Raw genomic sequence first — 21,728 nt, 5'->3', positions numbered from 1 at the left:
ATTTCATCTCAGTAAAAAAATTTTACATTCCCCAAGTTTGAGGTGGTTGCGGTTGGTTATTGTTTACCCACTGTTGTGCATGGTTATATCCTCTGTTAAAGAATCTTTCACCTTGGTCCATATAGTGTCCTGCTTGGTTATAGTAGTCATTTGCTTTGTTATAATAGTTTCCTGCTTGTCTTCCTACATTGTCCACCATCCTTGAACTTTTCCTCTTGTTTCAGGATTTGGAATAAGATTTGCTGCATCTCGTGCTACCTCCCAACCTTTCTGTACAGTTTGTATAATAGGTTGTGCTTTCTCTTTAAGTATACCTAATGTACTCAAAATCTTCCTTCCAATTCCAAATGCACCTCTGGCTATTGTTCCCACTGCGGGCAAAAATCTGGATGCAACTCCTGCTAATGCGCCAATAAACCCATTTCTTATGGGTTAAAAAATGACGAATCCGAACAAGGACCCTATGTTTCTAAAGCGACAAAGAAAGCACTCATGATAAAAATCTTTAGTTCAACACCCAAATGCTTGGTTTATGGATATCTTGGAAAACATTCCGAGGTATAGAGAAGATGGACCACCATACTGGTTAATATTTGTTGTCAAAACACAAGATACTGTGAAGCCATACCATTATGGTCCAAAAATATTTTAGATGTGAAAACTGCTTTGACAATATTCGTTGACAAATACCAATCCAACAAAACTGACATCTGACTGTGAAAGTTCTTTCAAATCAGATGATGTAAAAAACTATCTGCGTTCAAAAAATGTAAACCAATATTTCATTGTTCGACCAAAACCATTCTGCTCTTGGTGTCATTGACGGTTGTATAAAAATGTTAAGAGACTTAAACCAACCACAAGGTGGTGAAGCAAATGAAATGTCATATGACGACAAATATAGACATTCTCCATGGCAAAGATGAGACAAGTTTTAAAATATTTACAATAACCGTAAACAAAAAGGTTTGGGAAACCACTCCCCCGAAGAAATGAAAACAACCCTGACTTAGAGAAAGACTATATATTTAATAATTTAGTCAAAAGAGACAAACAAGAAAGAATGCCGGGCTTCAAACTTCAGAAAGGTGACAAAGTAAAAATAGAAATACCTAAACGCGACCCATATGAAAATACTATTGACTATGACAACAATGGGAACCCGACAGGTACTCACATTCGTGTTCGTAAAAATAGAAGAAAGTATACAAGAGAATATTATGAAGTTTTAGGCAAACATGGCAAAATGTACACAGCTGCAAGCAGAAGATAAAACTACTATTGTCAGACCTCGTTTCAAACTTGTCAAAGTTCAAGTGGTATACTTTCAAAGACAGTTCCTAACAAATATAAGACAACTCCTGACGAATATGCTAAAGAAGTTGAAAATGACGACTAAGCAATTCTATACCATGCGTAAACTGTCATGTAAGGTGGCATGTATTCTTTACTTTGTCCCGTTGTTTGCGTATATCCTGAAACGCGATGTGTATGGTTTCCATCTCCCTTAGTGTTACCCCAGAAACAATTTATAGCAAACTGAACGTCGTCTTTAACATCATATCCTTTACCTTTTTTCATTGCTGACCAATCCCAAAATTTATGCTTATGCCAACCTGCTTGAGATGTACTTAAATCTATGTAGTGACTATGTGCAGGTAAATTTTCACCTGAAATCGTTTTACTTCCACCTGTTTCCTTTGAAGAGTTTGCACAATACAAAAACCTGTCGACTATTTGAGTCCAAGTTCCAAAACCAAGTACTACTTCTGGTCTGGTAGAGTTCATTGACGTATAAATAGAGCCTATAGGATATAATGTTTGAAGTATTTCTGTCTTTAATGTTTGAAGCTCTGTTTTGTCTGCTTTCTTGTCATATAAATCTTGAGCAGTGAATTTAATATTATGTTCATCCTTCATGACATAAACATCTTTACATCTAATGTTTTTCATCGTCGTTATGTCGTCATCCGATGTTAAACCTTGTGGAAAGTTAGGAAGTTTCCAATATAATACATCCCCATCAGTTTCTTCAAACGTTCCTTCAATACTTTCTATAGCAACAGTTGTGAAGAAATCATGTGTATGGTTCTTGTCTGCTTTCTTTTCAAGGCTAACGTTTAAGTCTGTTATTTCAGAAGATGTATGTGTATGTCCAACGGCACTTTTCCTGTTTAAGGTTTCTTGTAAGTCTGTTATTTCAGATATAGAATGTATATGAGTCTTTTTAGAATATTCGTTTTCAGCTCTTGTCACTTCACTTGACATTTTATTGTCAACATATGTTTTGTCTGCTAGTTCAGGATGAGTATGTTCTTTTGTTGCATAAGCATTGTTAGCTCTTTCTTCTTCTTTTGCTATTGCATCGTCTACATATTCTTTGTCAGCTTTGTTGTCAATATCTGCTTTCAAAAGAAGTTCATTTATAGGTTTCTCGTTTAAAGTTCCTTTTGTTGGATTTATACAGACAGTATTGTTCTTATTGTCTTGAAACAGAAACTCATCTGTTAAAGGGTTTAATGTCAGTTTTAAGTTTCCTTCTTTCAATGACTCAGATATCTTAGAATAGTTTGAAAAGTTTGTTGTGTTCTTATTTAGAGCTTGCATAATGAGTTGTCGGTTGTGTTGTATTTCTCTCATGGAAGCAATATCTTTCGACATTTTTATTCTAGATAAAATATGCTTTCAATAGAAAAAGAAAATTCAAGAGTTGCTACAACTAAACCATTAGATGAACTTTTTACTAATGTCGGTCAAAAAGTTTGAGACAGAGACCGTAAAGCATGAAGGCTATCGTTTTGACTACCCATTAAGATGGCTAAGAGACCCATCTGTCACAAAAGCTATTGGCTTTCGTAGAATGAAGTTTGTGTCTGTAGAAGATAAAAGTTTTCCATTTATTGTAAAGTTTCATATAGATTATATATCTGAAGGGAAACGAAAAATGTGGGAAGAAATTGAGCTAATACAAGTTGACCTTTCATCTTCTCTACAGACTGCGTTAAAAAATATAGAAGATAAAATAAATTCATGTTATGCAAAATATGCTGATGAATATGCAAATACCGAGAGCACACTTTATGTGAGAATTGTATATGACAAACAAAATTCACAAGTGTCATTTCAAATCTACGAAAACAATCCAAATAAAGACGAACAAATATATACAGAATTCACTGCAATGTCATGGTATTATTTGCAAAGAATGTTAAATCAGAAAGTCGAACTTCCTTTAGCAAATATTTACAGTCGATATGCAAGAGATGAACCATATTTATTTAAAGATGTTTCGACCAAGATGCTATTATTGTTCATGCTTCATTTTCTGGCGCCCAAAACTCTTTCTTATGCTTGGCAAATGACTTTTACGAAAAACCTACAAAGTTATACGAACCACCAAGTGGAAGTATTTCAGACTTTCAAGTATGGTTTACTACAGATGGAAGAAAAAGAATAATTCCATTATACCATGCGTTTTACTTAGAACTTAGTTTCATATACAACTACTATCGAACGGTAAAAATATAATTTTTTAATACGGTTGAGGTGTTGGATTTGGTTGCCAACTAGACTGTGGTGCAGGTTCAGGCTGTTGTATAACAGGAGCTTGTTCTTCTGGTTCAGGGTCTTTAGGTATAATACCAACAAACTGACCTACTCTTTTACCAATATTTTTGACACCGTTCCATACTCCTCTTCCGACAGATTTTATTCCATTCCATATACCTCTTCCAACATTTCGAAAGAAGTTTCCAATACTACTGAAGAAACCCATTTTACTATATGTAAAAATCTAATGTCCACCTAGTCTCTTACGTTTCCTGTTGAGTTCCATAGCATTCTTTAACTGGAGCTCATACATTCTGTTTCTCCTTGGTAGAAAACATATTCTGGGTCAACTCCTGTGTTCGCGTCATCTGCATAAAGTTGTTTATATCCCACTTCGGGTTTGTATAAAACTCTTTCCATCTCATATTTGCATACCATGGTGGCAAACCTAACGCAGCGTCATTTGACATGGCAGTTTGCATTTGTACATCTGTTGGCACTTGACCATAGTTTGCCATTGCAGTTTGTATTCTAACTTCATTTGGAATATTCTCTGGGTTTGGTTGTCCAGGTTGCTGTGCATTCGCTAAGTTCTGTGCGTCCATTTAATATTAGATAAAAATATCTCTTACGAGTACATATACTGAACATTTGCAGGCATTGGTTCATCTTCATATTCTCTGTACTTTTCTGCCACGTCAAAGAAATAAATGACACAATGGAAAAAACCTAAAACAAGTAGTCCTATTTCAAACCACATTTACTTACTAATAAAATTTCTTTGTTATGACACTTTCTCCAGTTTATAGGACCTCTCTCATATTCTATCTTGTCATATATAAACTCATAGTCATGTATGTCTTCTAACCATTTCATAACGGTTTCCAAACCACTTTTATCGGATGTAAAGTAAAAGCATGGATGGTTATGTATAACGTCTAAAGTTTCTAAAGAGTCTCTCAAAGTCCAGTCTACTTGGTATTGAAAATCCCATGTGTTATAGAACGGCGGGTCCACTATAAAGAAAACATTTTCCTTGTCTTTATATTTTTCATACAACTCTGTCCAATGACATCTCACAAACTCTATACCCTCAATATATTTTTCTATGTCCTCTTTGAAAACATTTGTATAGTTAAGATATAAAACTTTTGACATAAGTGTTTCAATGTCATGAACTCTTATAGAACCACTATATAATAGTCTAGCAGATATACTATCCCAGTCTATATATTCTGCTTTTTTCAAAACCTCTCTCACAATATTTTTCTTATCTAATGGTATACGTTCCATCTTACCTATAGGTATCTTTTCTTTTAACTCTTTCAATATATTGTTTGTGTCTGGTATATGTTTGAGACGGTCCATATAGTTGTCGAAGTCATTGCATATAATCTTTGAGTCTGGGAATATTATATGACATAAATGGGATATATAGAAACTTCCACCGAACAAATCTACAAATGTTAGACCATTCGGTAGTTTCTTAAGTTCTCTCAATATAATATCTTTACATCTACTCTTATTTCCAAAGAACGGTAACGGCGGTTTTGTAAAATTCATTTATATATAATAATAAAAATGTTTTTTCCTGAAAAGTGACAGAAAAGTGACAAAACATGAAAACATATATAATTTGTGAAAAGCGACACATTATATAATGTTTTCGACCCAGAAGAAGGCTTCTTCCCAGAAGCAATGGAAGAAGAAGAGTCCTCCGAATTCACACCAGAAGACTAACAATTTTCCGAATAAAAACTTCATTTATACTAAACATCTTCGGGGCTAGAGGGCACGAAGTGCCTGGAAGCCCCACTACCTTTTTTTTTTTTTTTTTTTTTGAATTGATAAATTGAGAATAACATACAAAAAATATCATATGGAAAGATTATCATCAACTCTATTTTGGCCCCGACCTATTGCAAGCAGTCTTTCATTGCGAGGGGATAAATTATCAAATAACAAACTCCTTTATTCAGGCAGAAGCACAGACTCGAATATTTCAAGTAATAAATCTCGCTTAAGTCTTCCTGTACTAATATCTACCGAAGAAAAGGATAATATTACTAAAATTAAACCGGTATTTAAAAATTTACTTGAAAATGTATCGAATTTTGTTTCTCATAATGGCTCAACTCCAAGTATTCGAAATAAAATGGAAGGTGTGCTAACTGATGTCGATAGATACTTTACTGGATTTTATAATCAATTAAATAAATCTGGAGGAACTACAATTTCAGTCGCAAAATTGCAATCTCAAGGAAACTTAACCCCAATGATAAAAAATACAGCAATGCCATTTATTAAAACATGGTCTCAGTTTGTTATTGTGTTAAAAGAGATACAACAAACTGGTTTAGATTTGATTTCCAATTCAATAGATGATAATTTCAACTTTATTTTAAATTCCCTTGACAATGTTCTCAAAGGTGAAGGATACAATTCGGGAATACATGATCCTGTTGTCAAAAAAATCAAAAGATTTCAACAAATGATCTGGACTTTTCAAGGTCAAATTGGAAAGTTCATTCTAATGACGCAAACCCAAAAACTAAGCTCAGAAGAAAAAATATCTCAAGATCTAAAGTCCTTTTCCCGCGATCTGTCTGCTACGTTCTCAACTGATTTTGCTAACTACGCAAGAAACTTTCCAGAAAACGAACGAGCCAGAAACAATGCTTATAATTCTGTAGCAGATATTATTTCAATGTTGAGAGCAACAATACTTTACGATGAAGATATTAAGAAGATCAACAACTCTCTTGAGCCCCTAATTCCGACATTTGAAATAATCGCAGAGAATTTAAATCTAAAAGATATAATGCGGGGAGAAGAAAGAGAAAATAAACGACAAAAGAAGATGAAAATGAAAAAAGAGAACAGTAACAATCAGCAAAATCGAAATTTGGATATTGGAAATGAAAAATCTAGAGATGAAAGCGATAATTATTTCTCGAAAGATATAGATGTTAATGATTTGATTGATCGTGGATTCATTGTGTTCAAACGTCCAAATCTTACCTCTGATCGAGTAAAGGAGTTCTTTGATGCCCTTCGATCTTCAGTTGGGAAAATTCTTGATGCAAAGGCTGAGTTGGAAAAGATGATAGCTGATAAAGATCAGCAACTACAATTTTCTGAATCATTTAAAGAGAGGTTAATGCAAGAAACTCAAAAAGTCGCCACACTTAGGGCTTCACTTTCATCATCGCAAGACAAACTAAAATCATTAGAAGAAGAACTTCGTTCAGAGCAAGAAAAAGGAAATGTAGACGGTCTTAGAAAATGTCTTAAGCAAGTACTATGTTACTTCCGTTCAAAAAAAGAAGAAAATTCTGACACTAGTGAAAATGAAGGTAAAATTGATGCTTTGAACGAAAAAGAATTTCTTCAAAATTTAGATATGCCAAATAGATCTTCAGATAACAATTTAATAGATAATGTAACAAATTTGATGAACGATCCAAAAGTAACAACTTGCAAAAAATGCCAAGAATTCGATAATTTTTATTTCAAACTGTCTCGGATCCTTGGCTCTTCAACTGTCCTTGAAGAAGCCCAAGCGTTGGTAAAGCGTGCTAATGCATCAGCAAAGGCAGAGGGTAAGCTCCAACAAGAAATTGTGGAACTTAGAAAAGAGAAGGCAGATCTTGTTGGATCAATTGGTAAAATTTTGGATATATTTGGTGTCACAACACCATCTGCAACTTTGATATCTGAATTTGCTGTTCAGTCTGTTGGGGAACAAATTAATCTTCTAAATTCAAAGCTTAAGAGGCAGGAAGATTATAGGCGTCGTGAAAGAGAATTAATATCTAAGAGAATAAGTGACATGTTTGTGGTCAAGTTACAAGATAACATATATTCTCAACTCGATGATGTAAAGGCCAAGTTTGCTTTTCACGAAACTACAATTGATCAATACAAAAATACCCTGGAAGAAGCAGAAACCAGACTTGTGCTGTTTCTTGGCACTAAGAAATCAGGAAGACCAATTGTAGAAAGTATAAAAAGCCTACTTACAGAACTCGAAACTAGGCAAAATCCACTACAGGGAACTGTTGATACTCTTAAAAGAGAAATAATGGAATCTACTGAAGCATTCGTTGATTGCGAAAGAACAATGGCAAGAATAACACGAGAAAAGTTACACGATAACTCTAATATGAGATTAGATCAAAGAATTCAAAAGCTTGCTAAAAGCTTAAGAACCATAGAGTAATCATGAAATTTATTGTTTGTATTGATAAAACTTATTTTTATTTTTCATGAATCAGATTTATAATTTAAACTATACATTAGATTAGATAAATGATAACGTATTATCTCATAAATTATACGAATACCTCCTCCTGCTTTTGCTTTTTGGAGGGCAGTTTTCTGGTTCATGAACTGCATTCGGCCTTCGAGGAGTATCTTTATCTTTAGAACTGCATTTAATTGATTGTTCAAAAAGAGCCATATATCTTGAAGGCTGTTGCTTTATTGTCGGTAATGTTGGTGTAGACATCATTGAAGGTAAATTTGGAGTTGACATCATAGGTGATATTCCTTTCATGGTTTTCTTGGAACAGACGGGGGCTTCTACAGCTTTCTTTTGGGAAATCGGCACAAATGAAGCTTCAACACGTCGAAGATATGGGAAAGGTGGAAATGTGAATTCTTCAACGGCGCGCATCTTAACAAGAAGCGCCCCTGCTTTATTATTGTTTTCACCGCAATATTTGGAAGCGCTAAAAACTGTAAAAATTTTATTTTCGTGTAATTTCTCAATACCTCCGTCAACACACTGATGGCCGCGAATAATAATATCTATCTTATTATGTCGTATAAAATCGTATGTAATAACTTGACCAAAAAGGTATCCTAAGCCTCGCGGTGATGTTTCAAGGGTATCAGTTTCATCTGTAGGGTCACTCCATAAAGCATCGTTAATAATAGGATTGCCGGTCTCAAAAATAGGACGTCTTAATTGTTCAAGCTGACTGATCATTTTAAAATCTGCACCTAGCCCACCATGTATACAAAAAGCATAATTATCTATGATAGCGGCTAATGGCATGTAAAAGAAAGATTCGTTAAAGGCACTTGAAATATCATCTGTTCCATATGTGCAATGGGCTTCATATGCAAACCCTCCGTAATCACACATTTCTGGAAATTCGTGATTTCCACGAATTAAAAAAACACGCGTTGGATATAGTACTTTGAGAATATAAATCAGAGTAATCGTTTCAGTTGAAAATTCACCACGGTCAACATAATCTCCAAGAAAAACGTAACTGTGTGGCGAAGGAAGATGAAACTTTTTCAAAATTCGAAAAAGATCCATAATATGCCCATGAATGTCGCCCACAACAACAGTATTTGGTGGTGCAGTAACAATGTTTGGTTCTTTTTTGAATAAATCTGTGACATTGCGGGTTAATTGGATCAAAACGTTGGGAGGAATCATTGGTAGCTTAAGTATTTTTGCCTTTGATGTATAAAGCTCCAGATCTGTGTTCATGATATTCATATAATTATCTAAAATTGTTCTATATAATGCTTTTTGGATATCCATAAAATTCTGAAAATAAAAAAGTGACACAAGTTCTTTTTACATAGTGTTTCTATATTGTTATTAGTTTTTTTGTCACTTTTGTATAAAAATTATTTTGATAATGGGGTTGAAGAAGAAATCTGAATCATATAGGTCTTTCAGATTTGAAAATCATTCTGTTGAATCATACTCATAAGATTTCAATACTAATAGATTCAACAGAGTTGAGCTCAAAGTTAATCGAACGAATACAATTTGGATAAAGTTACCGTACCATTATCAATTTGTTATTAAGTTAAAGGTATAGCACAATTAAAATTTGGTCAAATCCTAGTTATGTGTTAGCTACATATCCATATTCAAAAGGATGAGTTATGCCATGAAGTCTGCTTGCACAATAACTTCTGTTTCAAACGTTAGTTAGTTTATTTACACAAATGTATGATGAATTGTTATATTGTCTTGAGGGTTTGATTAAATTTAAATTATTGCACTAAAATTTATCATAAGAAAAAAAAAGGATATTTATCTTATATTTGGATTTTTCCATTTGGGTTGTAATACATGTAGTCCTCATTCGCAGAAATCAAGTTCTGATATTATATTTTGATAATTAAACTGAAATATGTTTTCGTTTTATTAATGAAAATATGATAAGTAAGTACGATAGAATTTAATCACGGATTTAAAATTCAAGGTATATGATTCTATACAATAATCTGCAGTATTTTGCCTTAACTTGAAAAACGAAGAAAACGATGGAATTTATGGATAATCTGAGAGTTTATAATGCAACCTGCGAGAGTAATATCTTAGATCAGAGAGTAATATTGTTATAGACCGAAAATAGATTTTTTCGGTTTTCTCTTCAAATAATTGAAAGAATGATACTATTATAGGTTTATTATATTATATAGCATATAATCATGCTATAGCCGAAAATTATAAGTTTTGAGAAGATTGAATATAACACAAATAAATTTGAATGTGAGTTAAATTGCTTGTTGTTTTTAATAGCTATTTAATGAGAAATCCAATATTGCAAAATTCAAATTGAATGATTGAAAGAACAGAAAAAGTCATTCTTTTCAATTTCGAATATGTTTCATTGTATTTATAATTATATGGCAAATAAGATATTTAAACTTGATTTTTGAAGGAAAATTCACAAAATTGAATAAATTCAAATAATTTTTATTCAAAAATAAACTAGTTATTTGAGTTTAATACTAATTATCTATTCAAACTACAAAGTTTGTAATTTAAAATATTTTGTGAGATCAGATTGAATTAATTCAAGGTTCTTTTCAATTAATATTAATGACCATATTACGCATTTTCGAACATTCTAAACCAAATATATAAAAATGGGAGACGAATGTTAAATTTGCTAGACATGGGGGAGTTGTCTGCAAAGTTTTAGCTCTTATCTCTAACAAAAAATTAATTTTTAAAAAAAAGACCGAATACGTTTCACAGCGAGAAAAAAATAAAAGGCAAAATAGAATTTTCTAGACATAAAGAAGTTGTTTACCGAGTTTTAGCTCTTATCTCTAACAAAAAATTAATTTTAAAAAAAATGACCGAATACGTTTCACAGCGAGAAAAAAATAAAAGACAAGATAGAATTTTCTAGACATAAAGAAGTTGTTTACCGAGTTTTAGCTCTTATCTCTAACAAAAAATTAATTTTTAAAAAAATGACCGAATACGTTTCACAGCGAGAAAAAAATAAAAGACAAGATAGAATTTTCTAGACATAAAGAAGTTGTCTACCAAGTGTCAGCTGTTACTTCTTCTCAATACTGATATAAAATAAAAATCTTTATTATTTATTTAACCTTTATTGTTTCATTAAACTTCATTTATTTTATATTATAGTTTTATTCTTTTAGCTACTTGTAAAATAATCTAATTTTATATCATCATTTTACCGGATTATTCTTCAGTACATCGATTGTCTATCTAAAATAATATCATTATCCTTATTCTGTTTTTTCCAAAATTCTTTTAAATATCTTTTTTGGTTAGATTACTTTATACTTTTTACTTTTATTTTTTAATTTCAAAAAAAAATTTGGTGATTGTTCTATTCTGTTACAATGTGCATTATCATATTCTAATGAATTATTCATTACATACATTTAAAAAAACTTGTTAAAAATGAAATTAAAAAATTATGTTTATTATTACGCTGTGAATGTGTCAACAGCGGTCATGCCTGTATCTGTATCCCATATTTGCCACAACCTTTCTGTATCTGCATTTGTGTATTTCGGTTTCAGCTGATACATTTGATTTGGCGTGTAATTTGTTCCAGTTAATGGATTAATTGGGAGATCTTCATGCGGTGTGTTATTATTGTACTCCCAAATAAAGGCAGGAATAGCCTGAATGCTTTGGCAGCGCTCCAATGTCGGCCAGAATCTCTCAATCTTCCCATTTTGGTAGGGAGAATGAGAGTCTGTATGCCGCCATTGGACGCAGTTAGTATGGTTATCTTGGGTACGGCGGCACTGCGTTCCACCTTACCCAACTTAACCTTAAATATTTACAAAACCGTCTGACACATAAATGACTTCACTAATGACTTCACTAATGACTTCACTAACGACTTCACTAACATTTTCGCTAACGACTTCACTAATGAAAAAATAAACTTTCTCACTAACGTTCCCACTAATGTTCTCATTTACAAAAGTATTGCAGCGCTTCCCATTGCTGTGCTTCACACAATAGTTCATATTCTTCAGTATCGCTGCTGTCACTCCAATCGTCAGAGTCAAAATCACTGTCAAAATAAATGTTAGTAAGTTTTGACAAAGCTAATGAAACACGCTTACCGTTTGTATCTATTGCTTTTATAAACTTTCCATTCTTCATTCCTTCATAAACGCTCAAACTAACTTTACCCTTTCTCCCTCGTATCTGATAGAATGTATTTTCACGAGGAACGAAGAACAAATTCTTGAACTCATGACCGTTGTAGTTTGTTATCTCAATAGTTTTCGTCATTTATATAAAATAAAATAAAAAATAAAATAAAAAATAAACTTAAAAATAAATGATATCACCACTCCCACACGTATGAAAACATCCATTTAAATTTAGGTGAAGTGGTGAGATCTCACCTCTTTTTTCACCCTGTTGAATTCATTACTTTATAACTCTCTTCCTTTCTCCAACTCTTCTAACTTCTTCTTAAGTTCAGCAATGTTGTCCTCATGAAGTTTAATCTTCCTTAATATACCTTCTTTATCTAATGGTTGCTTTATCTTTCTAAACTGAACTCTACCATCCTTCATAGTATGAATGTAAAAACCTTCTGGAATAGTTCCTGATTTAATGTATTCTACCAAAAACTTTTGTTTCATTGCTTCAGTGACTTTAGTCGTCATTTCAATCAAATAAAAATTTTAATATTAAATAAAAATAACGTTATTTTTTCAGTAAGGAAACGCAGGAGTTTTACGATTTATTTGAGGAGTAGGTTCTGGTTTAAATGTTGGAGTCGGTTTAGGAGTTGACTTTTGAACAGGAGTTTGTACTTCCATAGGTTCAGGAGTCATTGAAGGTTTTGCTTGTGAAGGCGCTGGTTTTGGCGATGGTGTCGGAGTTTGTTTAACTTCAGCTACTTCAGTATTATTTACAACATTTGCTTTATTTCTTTTCAACATCATAACTGCTCCTGCTGTAGCTAGCAAACCTAGTGGGAGACCATATCTTATATAAGGACTTGACCAAATGCTATTTTTGACAGGAGCTGGTGGAACACCTAACCTTGGTGAGACTGCTCTTTGCCATTGTGCAGCTCGTAAGAAATATTCAATAGGTGCTCCATAATCGTTTGGTAAAGTTTGTTTCATAGATGGTGAAGGTTCACGAGAGCTTGATGAAGAACTCATTTATAAGCTTTAAAAATAAACGTTCATCCTTTATTCCTCACTGTCGTCCGTAGCTAAGTTATAGTCATCTAATCTTATTATGGGGATGCCATTAGCACGCACCTGAATGGCAAAGCAACAATCCCTCATAAATCCAATAAGTGGCTTTGGTACGTTTTCAGTTGCTAGTTCAATAGGTCCTTTAACAGACAATTTGTATGTTATTGGAGCAGTAGATGTTTGACCTTGCTGGAAGCAAAAGTCCACTTCTGTTGGAAAACCACATAAGAAATGTGTGTTGTCATAGCTATCCCATTTATGTTCCACACTACCATCATCCACCAATGACCTCATAACATCTTCATTAAATCCTATCATATCATTGTTTGTATTGCAGGCGTTCGCAACCATTTCATAAAATACAGGTCCATATGATTTTTCAGGTTCTGCAGGCATATTTCCATAAGCTCCCATGGAAAGCTGAAGATATTTAAACTTAGGGTTCTCAAAATTAACATAATAGTTGTCTTTCTTTCTAAATAGTGCCCAAATACTTTTAACATTAATAGGCGTATAAGCTGCTGTAAATGTTGCACTTGAACTATCTGTATTCTTTGAGAATGAACCGTCCATAGGAATCCAATCCATAACTTTAACAGGAAAACATAAAGCCTCGTTTGTATAATGTTCTACAAGTTCTGTATAAATGTTAGGGTCTAAAGAGAATGACTTTGGATGAATGAAACATTCATTAAAATCCATCTTTGTTCGAAATAGTTGCTGGGTTACAGTTGTAATAGTAACTGTTCCACTAGCTTCTACTGCCTTCGTTATCATAGTGAATGGTTCATTCCATGGAACAAATTTATTTGTCGGTGAATTTGAATCTGAAGCAAATGCAACTTTAAGAGTTGGATTGAAAGCAATGATATCATTTACAGATATAGATGTGCATTGTAAGGCGTCGCTACTGAACTTTACTTTAAGCTGAATGTTTCCTGCAAAAGCTGGAATAAATCGAATAGCTTCTAATGGAAGGAATCTTCTAACAGGAATTCTTAAACGAAGCTTAAAATCAAATGATTTTCCTGCTGTAATTGGACCACTAACAATTTGTCCTGTTCTGCATGTTCCCGAATGACTCCATACATCTTCATGTCGAGTCTTTGAGAAAACATCTACTTTCTTTATTTGTTCGGTAGTTTGTGAGTTTGAAGTTATATATGCTTCTTCTCTTGCGTTGTCTTGAGAATATACGATACGACCATTTGCAAGGATTTGATATCCAGCAACTGCATAGAAAGCGTCATCGAAACCAATCCAAAATCCTGGTGGGTTTGTTTTTTGGAACCTGAACCAATTTCTTTATCTACAATAAATTGACCTTCCATTTTATACGTAATGAATGTATTGTAAAGGTCCAACATATTTTCACCAGGAGGTGAGAGATTGAATGTTACCCATGTGTTATCTTTAGCAGTTCCAGGTTGTGATGGAATCTTTGCGTCAGAATATTTTCTATTAGTGTCACCAATTTGAACTGCATTGTCTATGATATCGAAATATGAGCGAATCTGATGAATATGCTCTGCTGGAGTAAATTCGTTTAACTGTTCGTTCTGCATGTATTTACTTCAGATAAAAATATCTATTTACTTCATTATTCTCACTCTTCTTCTTGGCATTCGTGGTGGAAGTTGTTTCTTGACATTTTCAATGAACTGTACATTCTCTTTTGTCTCAACTTCTTTCACTGGCGGGTCAGGGTTCTTTGACTCGGTTTGTTTTTCAATGAAATTCACGAACTTTGCAATAAGCTCTTGGTTCGTTATTGAAAGTACATCTGGCTTCTTTTCTTCTTGTTCTATTGGTGGCTCAGTTTGAACAGAAGGTTTTATATGGGCTTCGTGGACTTCACCCTTGCCATACACCTTAATGTTGTCGCTTTCTGCATTCGCTAATGGAACCTTTCTTTTTCTTACGTATATTTTACCATCTTTACTCTGACTTACGTAATAGAAAGGATGTTGTATTCCTCTTGCGTCATTTAATATAATAGACTCTCGCTCTGATTTTGACAAGCTCATTTTACACCGGTTAAAGTTTTAATTTTGTTTTTTATCTGCAGTCAAATGACTCAGACAAGTCCTACGGACAAGACCCAAGGGGTCATAGATGTACAAGCATTGAAGAAAGAAATTCGTGAGCAAATTTTATCCGAACTGAAGGAACAAAAACAAGAACAAAAGCCAGAGAGACCAAAGAGAAAACTTAGTGAAAAACAACTTGCTGCATTAGCTGCTGGAAGACAAAAGAACCCACGTTTGCTGGCGAAGAAAGCTAGAGAAGAAGCAAAAGCAAAGGAAGAACAAAAAGCTAAAGAAGCTGAAGCAAAGAAAGAGTAAATGGTTTATTTTTATCCGAATTAAATGTATAGACAAATACCTTTATCTGTTGCGTTCAGTAGTGAAAACCCTGACGTCAAAATAAAGGGGAACAGAGTAACGTTTAAGTTTCCAACAGACTGGATTGTGAACATAAATGAAGAGAAGTACATTGGCATAACATCTATGTATATAACACGTGCTTTCAGAAAGGTTGACTTTATACTTCAAGTCGAGATAGAAAATGACGAACAGTCTTTAAGCGCCCAAAACATTCACATATACAAATACTTTAAAGACGATACAACTTTACAAGAATGTATGATTTCCTTCAATGAAATGTTCGAGAAAAAGTTCAACATTGAAGTACAAACTTTACAGCCTTTACGTGAGTTTCTTGCACAACTGAAAGAAGAAGGTAGTCAGCCACAACTTATAGACTTTCATTATGAATTTAATGAAAATGAAGATGGAACACATGACTGTCAGTTTGTTGTATTCTCACCATTCAATGAAGTAGCTAAAAAGAAAAAAAATCCATTACGTATAAGATTTCAAATCTCTGAACCAAGTGATGATTTCAAGAATGTTTTCAATTATGATGCAATGCTTCCGAGGAAAAATGAATTTTCAAAGATTGTAACACCTGGCATTTGGGATAGAAAGCAAGCTATATTATATTCAAACTTAAGTAAGGGAGTTGAAAATGAGTTCATTGGTCATACAAGAACTTCACCACTTCCTAACCCTAAATACTATAAATTAACTGGCTTCAATCGTGAGTTTTGGATAGACATGTTCTCCACTCATGACCATAACTGCCCAGTGTTCTTACCTCCAGACCATAAGGACTGTCTCTACATTGAAGCACAACTCTTAAACTCTACCATCGCAGTATTGTAAAATCTACGCTAGCTTTATTTTTATCACGAATGACCTCATTTCTGACAAAAATAAATGACCTCATTCATGACCTCATTCATGACCTCATTGCTGACAAAAATAAATGACCTCAGAACTTCAACTTACGAATAAAGCTTGTTTTAGTCGTTATTGAGAAGTTAAACTTTTCAGCAAAGCAAGGACTAGAAGACTTACATAAGTCAAATCCAATCTCTTGACCGTCATAAAGTGCTTTATATAACTTCATAACACTGAACTCAGAGTCTTTGTCAAATTTTCCTTGCGGAACCATTAAACCTTTATCTTCATCATAGAAACACTGAACAGAGTCAGGAAACATTTCATTAGCGGTTAAAGCAATAACATCTTGCTTCACGCCTTTCATTCTGCAGTGAAATGCAACTTCATTTAAATCGTTAGTGAGTAAGTCTATGTAGGTCTTCTTTCCACAAAATATTGACTTGTATGCTAAACTTTGTTTTCCAGGTGTTATTTCTGCGAAGTCAGAATGAAATTGACCAAGGTTTTTACCAATGAGAACTCTTCCATAACGTTTCTCAAACTCTTCAGCTAAACGAGGGATATCTTCATTGTAGAGATGCATACTGTCCGTATCGCTATAAAAGATGTCCATTCCTAAGTCCTCAGCAGTACAGAATACTTCACACATTATTCTCTTCGACATAGACAGAATGTTAACACCAAGTGGACAGAAGTTAAAGTGTCTGCAAATGCTTTTCGTTAGCTTGAAAATAGTTTTATCTGAACCATCCAAACCTTCGAACTTCACTATATGGTTGTAGTTTCTGATGGCATATCTTATAGCATCTTTGTCATTTACTATGGTTATTTTTGACTCAATAGGAGATAGAATAGTTTTGCCATAAATACTGTTCAGAATGAGCTTTATATTTTCTTGCAAAGGATTTCCTTCTTTCTTATACTTTAACCTTAACTCAAACAACTTCTTTACTTCATCTCTTATTCTAATATCTCTGTTTCCATCGTAATAGTATCCTTGCAACACTTCACATTTGACACCTTGATATTTTATGAGGTCTTGTAATGTTATATGGTCAACATACATTAAACAGCAAGTGTTTGAACTTCTGGGAACGTTAAGTTCTGGATTTAGTTCAGGGTCACAAACTATTAAAGGAAAGTGTCTATGTATTCCAATCTCTGTTATCTTAATGAGAACAAAGAAGCCGGACATAAACTTTTCACCAATGGGTTCCTTTTGGTCGTCATCGAATAAATGTCTCATGAGATACTCTGTGCTTAGCATCTCATCCTTCATAACCTTTGGAATTCCTTCTAAAGTATAAAGTCTTGCTATAGCGGATGGATATAATGAAACAGCGTCGAAATCAGCAATGAGTTTCTTTTCGCTCTTTTGTTTCATGTTATCTGACAACATACATCTTCCACCTTGAATACAGCGTGAAATAAATTCTCTTGGTTTATTTGAGAGGTCATAAAGATTTCCATTCGGGAAGTATACTCTGTTCTCAAACAATTTGTTAGCAATTGAACAAATACTAACGTAGTCATAAACGTTTAAATCAAATTCTTTCAATAAGTCATTGCGGAACTTAACAAAACCTTCTCTTAAAATTCTTACATCTTGTTTGCAATAAACGTGCTATATTTTTCTAAGTCGAAGTGGTTCTCATCTATTCTGCAACCTTTTGATGGAATCTATGTTTTTCATGAATGTATCTGCATCCCGGATAAACTTACATGCTTCAGAAATGACACCAGTTCTGTTGTCATTTGCTAACAAAGTACTGCTGTAGTAGTTATATGGAAATACTTCTTTCGGTCCTGTTTGTAAGTTAAACATAGCAGGAAATAGTTTAAAGCTTCTTATTTATAACACTGTAAGAGTCTTTTATAATAATTGCCCGTCCTTTATATAAACCAGTTATTTGCATTGTTCGTGAACCTTTAATGATGGGAGTTCCTTTCACTTCTGTCATGTGTCTTAAGATGAAGTTTATATCATAACTGAGGTTATGGAAATATATTAAACTCTTGTCAGGAAGTCGTTCCAAAAATTCTGTTGCACAGTTCTGACCCCATATGCTTTCACTCATTGAACCATCTTCACTGTCATAACAGATGTTAAAAGCTTTATGAAAGCCATCGGTACTGCACTCAAAGTCAGCAAAGAAAACATGCTCAGGAATGAACTTACATTTAGCTTTATTTACTTCTTTTGACTCTGCTTTCTTCTTCAGTTGTACACAATACTTTGGAGCATATGTCAAATCTTTAAATGGTGCAAGGTTCTGTTTATATAAGTCAGTCGTATATGTGAAAAGTTCTCCATAAGAAATAGGTTCAAAATATTTGCACTCCACAATGTTTTCATAACATCCCATAACGGTGTTGTTCTATCCATGCGAACAATGTATTTACCATCTCTCTTTGTATAAATCTTCATTTGTTTCTCAATGTTCATTCCACCACACTCCTTCAAGATTTCTATATAGTTGCGAATGAAATATGTTGTCATTGGTAATCTTTCGTTTAGCATGTAGTGGTCTTCAACAAGAAGTAAGTCAATAGTTCGAGCAGTTTCACATTCTTTTGGTATGTATCTCTTTATTTCATTATGTCTTGAGTCATTGAAATAACCAATGGTAACATTAAATGCTATACTTGTTGCGTCAGAAATTTCTTGTACTTTACTTTGAGGAAAGTCTCTAACACGAATGACTTCTCTCATGTGGTCAATAGTTCTTCATCTACTCCAGCCTGAATGCAAGCATAAACGAAACAATTGTCTTCTGTCATAAGTGCTGCAGTTCTTTTGTTCAGTTCATTGAAGATTTGGTAGCGTTCAAGATTTATAGGTAATGTGCAAAGATACTTCCAGAACTGACCGCTTCTCTTCTTATAAAACTTCTTTTCACCATTATCTTTCCAAAAGCTTTCTATAAGTGCTAGGTTTCCTGTTTGCTTAAGAGCTTCCAAAATGGCTTTCTGGTCATTTGTCAGTGTGCTTTCATCTCTATATGGTCTCTTTTTTGGTTTGCCTTTCTTTACATCTGACATCGTTAAGCCTTCATATTCTGTTAAATCATACATCTTTATTTCGGTAAGATTCTTTATGTTTGTCAAGAAGAAGTCATAGTGCATTTCAACAATACCTGCAGCATTTGCTTCTATCTCTGATATAAAGTTCTCCTTCAAGAGCTGATGTAGTAATGTTCCAATATTATTGAGGTTTAACGTAGAACATTCATACTTTCCACCAAGTTTATAACATACCATCCATCTCTGTTGTGAGTTTATTTTAATTTTCTCTAAGAGTCTCATGAAAACCTTACCGAAATGTTTGTGTAAGTAGTCTCTGTTTGGTTCATCTAAAGCTTCGATGTTAAAGTCAATGAGTCTATTGCCTGACTTCACATTTCTCTTCCTATTCTCTTCATCTTTCTTTAACCATCTCTCACCTTCTTTTGGTTTGTCGTCAATGGAACGAATGACATCGTTAGCTTTGCGAACTTGTTCTATAGCACTTTTAAACATCTCTCTTCTCTGTTGTTTCAGTGTGTCGTCTCTTCTTCTTGTTTCACCAACGTTCGCATTTGTTATGTCAAACATCTCTTGACGAACATCATGCGAAAGAGCTTTACGAGTATGACCAACGTTTGCATTTGTTATGTCAAACATTTCTCTTCTTACTTCATGAGGTACTGAACGTCTATGATATAAGTCAATAGCAACGTCATTTAAAGGAAATGCTCTTGCATTTATGAACTCATGAATTCTATCATAACTTATTGCACCATTGTAGTCATTGAGGATGTCAGCGAGTGCTTTTTTGTTTGTTGTGTAATGTTTTGCAACATCTATGTTAGCTTCTGTAAGAAGTTGTTTTATTTCCGAGTGTTCTAACTTAGACAACTTCCGATACATCTTTAGTAGGAAATAAAAAAATATTTTTTGAAAAAATTAGATTAGATTTTTTAAAGTTATTTTTCAAAATAATTTAATATTTTTATTTTAATGAAACACATGCAAGATTGCAAGTTCTTTTCATACAATGCTCTCGCTACTGCCATCAAGAATGAGTTCAATAATGCTTCAAATGTTAATGTTATCTTTAACAAGAAGTTTGTGAAAGAATCTAAGTTTGGTCAGTATGTCAGACCATTAGCTATCGTCATTGACCGCAAACGTTATACTTCACAAGAGTTAGCAGTAGTTTTGAAACAAAAGAGTTTCTTCGTGAATGTCAAAGATACTCATTATACTGTTATAAAGAACTCTAACATTGACTTCTTCAGTATTGCTTTAAATCTTTCCGAACAGAAAGAATATAAGAAGGGTGAAACAAATGTGAAATATTATCCTTCATCTCTGAAGACAATAACGAACAAAGATGTTATACAGAAATTCTTACCAAAGGTTGAAGAAGCTTCTATTGACATTGACGAAGGAAGTGAAATGGTTGAAGAAATAGACCCTGAAGTTATTTAAGCAAAAATATATTTTTGAATAACTGAAAGTGTCACCATGTCACCATGTGCTACCAGGTTAATTAACTTCTCTGAAAAAATGAGACAACATGACATTTTGACAACACAGGAGGATGGCAGTTATGAATTATTTTTGAAGAACTGAAGGTGTCACCATGTCACCATGTGCTACCAGGTTAATTAACTTCTCTGAAAAAATGAGACAACATGACATTTTGACAACACAGGAGGATGGCAGTTATGAATTATTTTTGAAGAACTGAAGGTGTCACCATGTCACCATGTCACCAGGTCATTTAACTTCTTTTAAAAATGAGACAACATGACATTTTGACAACACAGGAGGATGGCAGTTATGAATTATTTTTGAAGAACTGAAGGTGTCACCATGTCACCATGTCACCAGGTCATTTAACTTCTCTGAAAAAATGAGACAACATGACATTTTGACAACACAGGAGGATGGCAGTTATTCAAAAATATATTTTTGGTTAGTCTTCATATGGATATTTTACAACAATTCCCCAATGTATAAACTTTTCATACGCTTTTTCATAAGCTTTATATACCTTCAGAAATTTTGCATAATCTTTAGAAGCATTTAGATATTGTTTAAATGCTTTGTATGTCTTCAGAAATTTTGCATAATCTTTTACATGTTGTTCGTTCTCTTCTTCTGTCATGAGTTCCGAATATTCTAAATTCATGTTCTTTCATATGAGATAAAATTTTATAAAAAAATAAAATTAGCTTAGATTTTTTTATTCTTCCTCTTTGAAGTTGTCGAAATATTCTGTTATCTTTTCCTTCAGTAATGGTAAGTCTTCTTTGAATGTAAGTATTGTGCAACCTTTGATGTCATAGTGTGTTTGAGGAAGAGTATTTTTGACAATTTCCTTTATTTGCTCATTCGGTGTCATTGAAATCGGTAAGTTTTCACGATAGAACCAGTTTCTGTCAGATTTGTAAATCT

The 21,728-nt window shown here is 33.5% G+C and overlaps 8 protein-coding genes and 3 pseudogenes across 11 annotated transcripts, besides 3 other annotated features; 3 read left to right on the top strand and 8 right to left on the bottom strand.

The window, feature by feature from the left end:
- Positions 1–303: 303 nt before the first annotated feature.
- Positions 304–2,661: a mobile genetic element.
- On the bottom strand, positions 1,396–2,661 carry TVAGG3_1058400 (phage tail repeat-like family; the record flags this gene model as incomplete). Its single annotated transcript, XM_051255939.1, has 1 exon — positions 1,396–2,661. The coding sequence occupies one exon, from the start codon at positions 2,659–2,661 to the stop codon at positions 1,396–1,398; it is 1,266 nt and encodes a 421-aa protein (XP_051081513.1).
- Positions 2,662–5,428: 2,767 nt separating this feature from the next.
- TVAGG3_1058380 (WD40 repeat-containing protein) lies at positions 5,429–7,771 on the top strand (the record flags this gene model as incomplete). Its single annotated transcript, XM_001298455.1, has 1 exon — positions 5,429–7,771. The coding sequence occupies one exon, from the start codon at positions 5,429–5,431 to the stop codon at positions 7,769–7,771; it is 2,343 nt and encodes a 780-aa protein (XP_001298456.1).
- Positions 7,772–7,876: 105 nt separating this feature from the next.
- Positions 7,877–9,112, bottom strand: TVAGG3_1058370 (phosphoprotein phosphatase protein; the record flags this gene model as incomplete). The annotated part of the gene is made up of 1 exon (XM_001298456.1): positions 7,877–9,112. One exon carries the CDS (start codon positions 9,110–9,112, stop codon positions 7,877–7,879), a length of 1,236 nt encoding a protein of 411 aa, XP_001298457.1.
- An 811-nt stretch (positions 9,113–9,923) lies between these two features.
- Positions 9,924–10,764: a mobile genetic element.
- A 1,008-nt stretch (positions 10,765–11,772) lies between these two features.
- Positions 11,773–21,728: part of a mobile genetic element that runs on past the window's edge.
- On the bottom strand, positions 12,253–12,489 carry TVAGG3_1058350 (uncharacterized protein; the record flags this gene model as incomplete). Its single annotated transcript, XM_051255938.1, has 1 exon — positions 12,253–12,489. One exon carries the CDS (start codon positions 12,487–12,489, stop codon positions 12,253–12,255), a length of 237 nt encoding a protein of 78 aa, XP_051081512.1.
- On the bottom strand, positions 12,538–12,996 carry TVAGG3_1058340 (repellent protein 1 family; the record flags this gene model as incomplete). The annotated part of the gene is made up of 1 exon (XM_051255937.1): positions 12,538–12,996. The coding sequence occupies one exon, from the start codon at positions 12,994–12,996 to the stop codon at positions 12,538–12,540; it is 459 nt and encodes a 152-aa protein (XP_051081511.1).
- On the bottom strand, positions 13,027–13,449 carry TVAGG3_1058330 (uncharacterized protein; the record flags this gene model as incomplete). The annotated part of the gene is made up of 1 exon (XM_051255936.1): positions 13,027–13,449. The coding sequence occupies one exon, from the start codon at positions 13,447–13,449 to the stop codon at positions 13,027–13,029; it is 423 nt and encodes a 140-aa protein (XP_051081510.1).
- Positions 14,628–15,062, bottom strand: TVAGG3_1058320 (uncharacterized protein; the record flags this gene model as incomplete). The annotated part of the gene is made up of 1 exon (XM_051255935.1): positions 14,628–15,062. One exon carries the CDS (start codon positions 15,060–15,062, stop codon positions 14,628–14,630), a length of 435 nt encoding a protein of 144 aa, XP_051081509.1.
- TVAGG3_1058310 lies at positions 15,216–15,377 on the top strand (annotated as a pseudogene). Its single transcript has one exon. A coding segment is annotated over exon 1 (162 nt).
- On the top strand, positions 15,405–16,262 carry TVAGG3_1058300 (uncharacterized protein; the record flags this gene model as incomplete). Its single annotated transcript, XM_051255934.1, has 1 exon — positions 15,405–16,262. The coding sequence occupies one exon, from the start codon at positions 15,405–15,407 to the stop codon at positions 16,260–16,262; it is 858 nt and encodes a 285-aa protein (XP_051081508.1).
- TVAGG3_1058290 lies at positions 16,375–17,976 on the bottom strand (annotated as a pseudogene). Its single transcript has one exon. A coding segment is annotated over exon 1 (1,602 nt).
- On the bottom strand, positions 18,358–19,409 carry TVAGG3_1058280 (annotated as a pseudogene). The gene has a single exon. A coding segment is annotated over exon 1 (1,052 nt).

This window comes from Trichomonas vaginalis, chromosome I, assembly GCF_026262505.1.
Source record: "Trichomonas vaginalis G3 chromosome I, whole genome shotgun sequence".
Taxonomy (NCBI): Eukaryota; Parabasalia; order Trichomonadida; family Trichomonadidae; genus Trichomonas; species Trichomonas vaginalis.
Note: the sequence above shows the minus strand (reverse complement) of the source record. Positions and strands in the feature narration are given on the sequence as shown.